General features: G+C 43.6%; 1 protein-coding gene across 1 annotated transcript; it reads left to right on the top strand.

The window, feature by feature from the left end:
* The first annotated feature begins 899 nt into the window (after nucleotides 1-899).
* Nucleotides 900-2,716, top strand: LOC138933589 (uncharacterized). Its single transcript, XM_070296410.1, has 5 exons — nucleotides 900-918; nucleotides 1,286-1,540; nucleotides 1,770-1,903; nucleotides 1,974-2,432; nucleotides 2,525-2,716. The coding sequence occupies exons 1-5, from the start codon at nucleotides 900-902 to the stop codon at nucleotides 2,714-2,716; spliced, it is 1,059 nt and encodes a 352-aa protein (XP_070152511.1).
* Nucleotides 2,717-10,007: the final 7,291 nt, after the last annotated feature.

Raw genomic sequence — 10,007 nt, 5'->3', positions numbered from 1 at the left:
TCGTTCGACCCGATTCTAACGCTTCGAGACGTTTAACTTCGGGATCATAAAGATAGTGGTTGCGCCCTTCCACTGACACTCATCCTTCCTCGAGTCTGGACGTAACAATATCTAGCAGGCGAGACTAATCTTCCGAAACGACAAAAAAATTGTTTAACCATAAGACGGATCAATAAATATTCCAAGACTAAGATCTACGTCAAAGACTTGAAAATTTTAAACAAAAGATAAGAGACTCTCGAAAGCTAGAAATCTAGACCATGTGCATATGAAAAACAAACAAATAGATTAAATATTCAATTTAAAAATCCGCGCAACAGACTTAAGAGTTTAAAACAAAGAATAAAGAAAGGGACGGGGACAATGGTTTACAGACGAAACTACGATCCGTAACAAGAATTTGCGACACTTGATACCACATGCTCGGCTGCCAGATCACCCTTTTGTGTTATCTGTTTGAGATTAATTTTAACGGGAATAATAAAAATGTCAACGTAGCCGATCATAACAGACTCTCCAATGGGTAAGAGCTAACTTCTAAAAACAAAAGCCTACACCAATAGACGCAATTTCCTGGACCTTTTTTTGAAAGAGTAATACCTCCAACTCATGAAAGGGATAATACGTAAAGATTTGATTTGTTAAAAAAGAGTTCTGGTTATCTAATAGAAAAGGGACGTGGGAAGTGTGGTGTACGACAGCAGGTACGACCACGAGAAAGCACACACACACACACACACACACACACACACACATCAAGGCGTCTGAGCGTATACGCCGATGGAGACAAAACAGCGCAGTCAGTCGTATTCCAACCGTCGAATAAGATACATTAAATACTTATGTAAAATCACAAATGTCGTGTATTTGTTTACCCGATTCCCCCAGAGAATAACACAATGGCGACGAGGATAAAAGGTAGATGTTAGATACAAAAGACAAAAACAAAAGTAGTGAGAAAACGAGCTGGATATATAAATTGACGAAAAAGAAGATAATTAAAGAATTGAGGAGATGCGGAATCAGTGACAGTAGCGAAAACATAGACACACTTTGAAAGTGGTTAGCCACGGCGTGGAAAAATGCCCATAAGCAAGAACAAATAGAGGCGACAGGGACAAGTGTGACGGTAGAAATAAAAGAACTAGATACGAATTCCGGAGAAGAGTGGCGACAAGATACAAAAAAATTGCACAGAATAACAGCGAAAAAAAAATACACGTGCATTTCAAGTTGGATGAAGATGACTGGGAAATATTCATGGAATTCTATTTTGACGCAATAGATATTGAGGATGCAAAAAAGCGATCGGTATTATTGACAAAAGTGGACACCGAGATGTACAATCTACTCAGAAATCTAGCGGCACCAACAAAACTCAATGATATGACGTACGAAGAGATCGTAAAGAAATTAAAGGACTACTTGGTACAACCACCATCGGAAATAGCCGAGCATGCAAAATTCGCGATGCTCAAGCAAAATGAGGGAATGAAAATAATAGAGTTCGTGGCAGAACTCAAATCGGCGTCACGTTACTGTTAGTTTAAGGACGACCAGGAAAGGCTACGGGATCAGTTTATCGCGGAGATGCGTGATACAGCAATGCGCGTGGAATTATTCAGAACCAAAAGTTTAACGTTCGATTTAGCGATAAAATTAGCGACCGAAATGGAGACAGCTTAGTGAAACGCGGGGGGGAAGACGAGAAGAACAACTAACAGAAACCAAGCTACAAAATATCAATAAACTTGGTCGACCATAACGAGACTACAATCAAAATATTGCGCGGGAATCAAGCAACACGCACAACCTACGAACGAGCGAACCGTCAACAAGCAAGCACGAAGGAAGGAGCGTGTCTCTGCTGTGGAAGAAGCGGGCATATCAGAAGATATTGTCGGTATAAGAATTATACACACCGAGCATGCTGTGGCAAAGTGGGACATCTACAAAAAGTCTGCAAATAGCAGGCGAGAAGAGGAGCGGTGAAGAATGTGGCGACAACAAACAGTGGAGAAGACGAAGAGAGCAGCGAAGCCGAGATGGAAGAGGACGAGGGAAGTTGTATAACAACGATAACAGATAAGATAAATAGCGTAGTCGGGCGAGTAAGTAAGAAACAAACCGAACCACAATTCATTGTAATCTCTGTAAACGGAAAATCATTAACAATGGAGATGGATACAAGGTCAACGGTATCAACTATTCCAGAGAGTATAAGAAAACATTTATGGCCGAAGATAAGGGTAAAGAAAACAGCGAGAAAATTTAAAGCAGTGAGAGACTCGGTAGTAACACCAACAGGAGTAATTAAGAATATGAGTATCGAACTCGAAGAGATACGCGCGGTGGGAGATTTGTATATCATTGAAACAGCTAATCCATTAATAGAACGGCCATGGTTAAAGCAATTTAAGTTATTCCCCTTAGTTGGTCAGGCAACCACGATCGCTAATGTGCAATTGAGAGAGAATATGAAGGAGACAGTAAAACGCAAATACCCAGCATTATTTGATGACAGGCTGGGAGCATATATAGGAGAAAAGTAGAGATAAAGGTAAAATCAGGGACAAACCTCGTGTTTAAAAAAGCGAGACCGTTGCCGTTTGCGTTAGTGAATAAAGTAAATAAAGAATTGGATAAACTCCTGGAAGCAGGGGTAATTGAACCAGTTGATAGGAGCGAATGGGCATCCCCGATGTACCTGTGCTGAAAACAGATGGATCGGTACGCATCTGTGGGAACTTCAAGATCACGTTAAATCCAAATCTAATCATCAAACAATACCCATTATCGCGAGGGGAATTTATTCTGCGAAAACTAACGGGGGGGACAAGATTCAGTAAAATTGATTTAGCAAACGCATATCAACAAATAATTTTAAAAGAAGAAAGCCGGAAGTATACAACAATCTTAACGCACAAAGGGTTATTTCAATATACGAGACTAACGTATGGTATAGCGTCGGCTCGCGCGGAATTTCAACAGATCATGGATAAACTAACAGCAAACTTAAGTGAGGTCAATTTTTTCTGGATGACGCTTTTGCCACGGGGATAAATTATGAGCAACATTTTTGAGTGATAGATCAATTATGCAAGAGACTATGTAAAAGCGGTTTCAAAATAAATATAAAAAAATGTGTTTTTAACGCGGATAAAATATAATAGAATATTTCGGGTTCGTAGTAGATAAAAATGGAATACACCAAACAATGGACAAAACAAAAGCAATTGTGGAGGTACTGCAACCACAAAACAGTAAACCGTTACAATCTTTTTTAGGGGTTACATATTACAATAAATTTATTAAGAATCGAGCTACCATCTTGCAACCGCTATATAACTTGTTGAAAAAAGGGGTCAAATGGATGTGGACGCAAGAGTGCACACAAGCATTCAAAAATATCAAGAGAGAACTAGCGTCACCGAAAGGCTTGACATATTACGACCCCAACCATGAACTGATTTTGTCTTGTGATGCCTCACCCTATGGGCTAGGAGCAATGATTTCGCATAGAATGAAAAACGGTATTGAAAGACCGATAGCTTTCGCGTCGCGGAGTTTAAATAAGCCAGAGATGACATACGTGCAAATTCATAAAGAAGCAGCAGCGATAATTTTCGAAATAAATAAATTTTACCTATTTAACAGGCAATTTACATTAAAGACGGACCATAGGCCATTAACAATGATTTTTGGACCCAAGAAAGAAATACCGTTGATCGCGGCAAATAGATTACAACATTGGTCCCTATATTTATCAGCATGTCAGTATAAGATTCAGTACGTGAAAGCGCAAGATAATGCGGTACCTGATACATTGTCACGATTACCTTTAAAAGCAAAAAATAACAATAAGGTGGGTAAAGAAAATATCAATATAAATCACATAGTTGAAAATGATTTTATTAAAGCCAAAGACATTGCACGAGAAACAAGAAAAGATCGAATATACGGGCGAATAATAAGAGCTATCCGAGACGGATGGCCAGGAAATATAAGACAAGTAGAATCCGAATTACAACCATTTTACAACAGACGCAACGAACTAAGTGTCGAGGGCGACTGCGTTTTTGGGGGGATATCGAATATTGATCCCCGAATCTCTGCGAGTCCCGTGCCAACGGAATTACAATACATGCGTTATTTCGGAATAATAAAGATGAAAGAGATAGCCAGGTCATTTTGTTGGTGATCGTCAATAGATAAAGATATCGAATTAATCGCAACAACATTCAAGCAATGCATGCAGCAAAGCCAAAATCCACCAAAAACGCAGTTGATCCCTTGGAAATGGCCAGAACAACCGTAGTTCCGAATCCACATGGACTTCTTAGGGCCAATACAAGGAGACATGTTTTTAATTAGTGTAGATACACACTCTAAATGGCTGGAAGCGATAAATATAAATAAAAACATTACGACCAAAACAATGATTAAAGTCTCTAGAATATTCGCACAGCACTGGTTCCCATTTCAAATAGTCTCAGACAATGGCCCCACATTTACAAGCGCGGAATTTATTTAGTTTGTAAACAATAGGGGAATAAAACACACCTTCACGCCTCCATACCACCCTACCTCAAACGGGGCGGCTGGAAACATGGTCGGAACATTTAAAGACAAAATAAAAAAGATAATTAAAAGCAGCCGTGATTTAGGTGAAGCAGTCGCCAAATTTTTATTAGATTACCGTACGACGCCTCACGCCATAACAAAATTCACACCAGCTTCATTAATGTGCCGCAGAGAATTGCGTACAATATTCAGTTTACTATGCCCTTCCATCGCAACACAAGTAGAAAAAAAACAACAAGCGCAAATAAATAATGGACCAAAAACATAGTATAATTTTGTCGTCGGGGAGGAAATAATGGTTACAGATTTTCGAAAAAATCATACCAAGTGGTCATGAGCGAAAATTAACGAAAAAACCCGTAACGTTTGTACTACGCAAGTAGTATAGGGTACGTCAAAACAAACCCCATTCCTCGGCCACTGGCCCGCTGCTGTGTCTTTTTTTTTTGTAACGAAGGGGAAATGTCTTTACGCATACCCCGCCTCGATGGGGTTCGAGGCGAGGTTATGTGGGACTACCCCCGGCCTAAACAAACGGCCGGGGACTACCCACTAAAACCCCTCCGGGTGGCCTATCTCGGGCGTTTCAGGGGGCCTCTCTGGAAGCTGGCGTATGCACTACATCAGAGAGACCTCCCGCCCACGGGCCATGCCCGCTGGGGGAGCATTTTCTGTCTCCCCCAGTGTCCCCGTTGTTGCTGGGGACATCATCCTAACTTAGCGAGAGGGGGACCACCACCCCTCTCGCCACCATCCCGGTATTATTCCCGGGGAGGGCGTGGTCGGGCCCAGGTACCCCACCTGGGTTCCGACCACCGGGCCCAGTTCGCGGTGAGACGTCCGCGACGAGATAGCGGACGTCCCCCCGGGTTGTCGGGGCCCTGCGCGTTCGCCGGGGGAGTTCGATGGGGGCGGTTGCGACCCCGCCCCCTCCCCCTGCGTGCGCCCCCCCTTTGCTGGGGTGGGTTTCTGGGGTGACCGGGGACTTGTATTGCCCCGGCCCACATCGGCCCACCCCCGGGGGCCCGTCGGGCGCGATTGCGGCCCCCCGGGTGTTCTCCGGGAAGTCGCTCTCGCTCCCTTTCGGCCTCCTCCTTCTGGAGCATGACTGCTTCACAGAAGGAGGAGACCGCCCTCCAGGACTCCTCGCTCTCGAGCATAGCCGCTACGATGCTCGAGAGCGAGAAGTCAATATCCCCTATTACGTTGACGAGAACACGGCGCTCTTCTGCCCACGCTGGGCACACCTCCAGCGTGTGCTGCGCCGTGTCCTCGTCCCCCCCCCCCCCCCCGTACAATGGTGGCAGCGTGCGCTGTCCTCTTTACCGATGCGACACAGGTACGAGCCGAAGCACCCGTGGCCCGTGAACACCTGCGTCGCACGGTACGACATCTCGCCACCCGTCCGTGTGATCCACTTGATCAAATGGGGGCGGATGGCCTCGACGACGCGCCTCCTCGATGTATCTTGGGGGTTGGAGAGATGTTCGTCCCGAGTGGCCTTCACTTGGACACAGTACAATTGAACACGGTGCAAATGGACACGTTACAAATGGACACGAGATTGTGCACACGGTTCAATTGGACACAGTGCATTTGGACACAGTAATTTTGGATACAGTAGCTTTTGGACACATAAGAAAATACGCATCGTTTACTTGGACACCGCTCAATTGGACACTGTTCATTTGGACACCGTTCGTTTGGACACAGAAAGATGCGCACTGCAGCAATGTAAAATTAATGACATCAGTATCAGAGATATATAAGTATGAATATATTTTATTTTGTCAGATATTATAACCTTCAAATGTATCTCCTTTTCACGATTGCATATTTTACATAGATTTACCAGTATAAAGTGTTATAAGAATACTGATTATATTTTCCCAAAATGATTTTTATTTCTCTCCATCTGTTACATATTCAAACAAACAGTGCGCATGTTTCTGTGTACAAATGAACGGTGTCCAAACGAACGGTGGGCAAATGAACGGTGTCCAAACGAACGGTGGGCAAATGAACGGTGTCCAAACGAACAGTAGGCAAATGAACGGTGTCCAAACGAACGGTGGGCAAATGAACGGTGTCCAAACGAACGGTGGGCAAATAACGGTGTCCAAACGAACGGTGTCCAAATGAACAGTGTCCAATTGAGCGGTGTCCAAGTAAACAATGCATATTTTCTTATGTGTCCAAAAGCTATTGTATCCAAAATTACTGTGTCCAAATGCACTGTGTCCAATTGAACCGTGTGCACAATCTCGTGTCCATTTGTAACGTGTCCATTTGCACCGTGTCCAATTGTATTGTGTCCAAGTGAAGGCCACTCTTCGCGTATAGGCGCCGCACCCGGCCATCCGGACCCCCGAGATTGGGCAAGAGTCGGCCGAGGCTAAGTGCCACCGACTCCGCCCTGGGGGCCAGAAGCTCAAAGTGCGCGCCAAAACTCCAGGCCGCGTCCAGGTAGAGACCAAGGTATTTTAACCTGTCTCCCACCCGGACGGAGACGTCACCCACCATGACATGGGCCTCGGCGGGGGGAGCCCCATGCTCCCCCCTATGCATAAATAGCGCCTCGGTCTTATGAGGCGCTACCTGCAGGCCCATGCCACGGATCGCGCGACAGCGCACGCTACCCCGACGTTGGCGATATGAACCGCAGTCCCCCAGCTCTCTCCCCCGGCCAACAGCAAAGTGTCGTCGGCGTAACAGACGACACTGCAGCCGGGGGGCGCTGCTGTGTGTCTGTTTGGGGCCTTCCCCCCCAAAGTTGTCCGTGGAAAAAAAAAGAGTGGAGGGGACTTGTGGATGTCTACGAGGCAATTATCTTTTTAAATCTTTTTTTATTTTTTTTATTTTTTTGGGCAAGTGAAAATACACGGGGTTCAAACCTGGGTCCTCTACATTTCCAGACAGGGTCCTAGTATGCTGGGCTAGCTGAAATCTTATTAGAATAAGGACAGATGTAGTATTTGTGGAGAGTGGCCCTCTTACGTAGAGGTCTCTGCACTTTGATTGGTTCGCACTATAGTTGCCGGCAGTTTGATTGGTTCCGTCAGTTCCATCGACTTAAAGCAAGCTGGAAAAACGAGCCAAAAAATAGTGCGTGGAAGAAAGCGGGCAAGATGTCTGACGAAAAGCAGACATGACGAAAACCGGCAAAATGGCGACTGTCGAGACTGGAGATGCGTCTAGGCATAAGGCACCCACCCTCCCCTTCCCCTTACGGAATACCGAAAGATATCGTGAGGTATACGACATCGCCCCCTTACAGGAAAACCGAGAAATGTACGGTATATGTCGCCCTCTCTCTTCCACTTTTCCTGTTGAAACGAGAAGAATTGGATAAGGTGCCGCTAGAATAAACTAAGTGTTATGAAAGGTAACGAACACGTGCGTGCATGTATGGGTACCCTTGTCCGAGCGATCGAGCCCTGCTGCATAAGTAGACGTACGGTAAAGTCATCGCTGAAGATGATAGAAAAGGTCTTGAAATATATACAGATACCTGAGACTGTTTGACACGGAGTCTTAGGACAGAGTCTATAACGTCACTGTAACGTCGGGAAGAAAGGAAGGAAAGAAAAATATTTTTACCTGGTTGCTTTAAAACAAAAAAACATTTTTATTTATATTACGCGGGAATATGGAACATTGTACAATGAAAAATTTACATATAATTTAATATTTATTTACAAAAAGATTATTTTCACCACTGCAAAAAGTACACGAAAGTATATTGTATAATATAGCGATAAAAGATAGAAAATTAATAAGAAAATAGCAGAAAATTAATTTTGGAAGAGTCGGCTTCCAGGTCCGGGAGTTCATCGCAGAAATCCTGGATAGCCTTCTCGAAATTATCGTTCTCGAAAGACTGTGGAGAAAGAGTAGATGTATCGCCGAAAACGATAGTAGAAATTGAAGAAAACGAACGGAGGGAAACGGTGATTCGGGAGAAGGACACTCAGGGGAATATACAGGAGAGTAGCTGGGAATTGAATAAAGGGGTGAAAAATTAATAGGATTGTGTGCGAGCGTATGTGTGCTTTGTATGTCTCGAATGTTATTGCTGATCCCGGGTGTTATTGCTGGAAAGTAGACGATTTGAATTTTCGTCTTCCGATTCCAGCGGTGGCCTCGATGGAAGGTGGTAGCTTGCAGTTCATATTCTTTCCCCGATCTGGTTTTTACTATAACGACAATATAATATTGCTTAATTATAAGAACCTAAGCGTAAAATTAATAACAGAATAAAATAAATTAATGCTCACTTACTTTTTTATTAAAAGAATTGTTTCTGAGTTGAAATCCTCCGGGCTGTCGATCCGCTAATTTTTGTGGATTAATGATGTTGCCAGTAGCTCAAGAGGCGCTGATGATTATCGACGTTTGTTACTCGATGTTACACCAATCTCACGAGCAAAGCATAAGTAAGATTTGCAGAATAATAAACAGCTTCAAGTCCTACGGACTTTCTTTTTATAGTCTTTTCCGTGGGCGTAGTTTAATTTTTAGAAGTATCGATTCTCCAAAATTTTAAGAAATTAGAATTACGTAGAAGTGGGAATCCACTATTGGGAGGAAGAGCTTGCGGCTCTAGGAGGATAATGTAAGTATCTTCTTTTCAAAATTTATATCAAATTTATAAAATTAAATTAGGGAAAGCGCATTATACCAACAAAATATGTATTTTTGTCTGTTTCAGATGAGGAGTGTTACCATTAAATTAGATTATTCTATTATTATTATTATTATTATTATTATTTTCACACACATACATACATACACACACACGCGCGCGCGCAATTATATGATACACACAATTGTTAAATAAATATTTTTATTATTATATAAAAAAATGTCATTTATTTCTGTGCTTTTCCTTTTCCTACTCGTGCATGCCTCGCGCTATCTCTCTTTCTCTCTTTTTCTGTGCGCGGGCGAGGCAGCTCGCCGGCAGCGATGAAGGGAGTGGCGACAATGGCGGGACATCTGGGGGACCCGACGACAGTGGCGCAGCAAAGCGTGGACTCGCGAAGCAATCTACCTATACTAGATTAACAGATTTGTCGAAGAAGCATATTAACATTATGAATATTTTCCGAGTAAATGCGCTAGGTGAATCTGTAAATAAATATTGCGACAATATCTACAAACTCCTCTTATCAAGCGAAGAGTCTCTCGAGAAAAGATCTATCATCGAGTCTGCCTTCCGATCGTGCAGGTAGGCCTTCATTGAGGTCTCGACCGCTCTTGTCGGCCTCCTTGGCGAGCGCTCAGCTGGTCCAAGTCTAACAACTGATGATGTGAAGCGTGTCCTTGAGGAGGTGTTAGTCGAGAACCGCGTCGCCAAAAACTCGTGTACTGACGAAACAAGTGTGGTGCAACAAAATTCTTACGCCTCTGCGGTCCGTGCC

The sequence above is a fragment of the Polyergus mexicanus genome, unplaced genomic scaffold (genome assembly GCF_030449975.1).
Source record: "Polyergus mexicanus isolate NDT 795.1 unplaced genomic scaffold, iyPolMexi1.0 SCAF_5, whole genome shotgun sequence".
NCBI lineage: Eukaryota > Metazoa > Arthropoda > Insecta > Hymenoptera > Formicidae > Polyergus > Polyergus mexicanus.
The sequence above is the reverse complement of the archived record's forward strand: the minus strand, read 5'-3'. Positions and strand labels throughout refer to the sequence as shown.

What these genes read in the sequence shown, in the direction of transcription:
- LOC138933589 (XM_070296410.1), top strand. An exon ending in CAAATCGGCGTCACGTTACT is followed by an intron (nt 1,541 to 1,769) that starts GTTAGTTTAAGG and finishes GACCATAACGAG; the next exon opens with ACTACAATCAAAATATTGCG. An exon ending in AATTTAAGTTATTCCCCTTA is followed by an intron (nt 2,433 to 2,524) that starts GTTGGTCAGGCA and finishes ATTTGATGACAG; the next exon opens with GCTGGGAGCATATATAGGAG.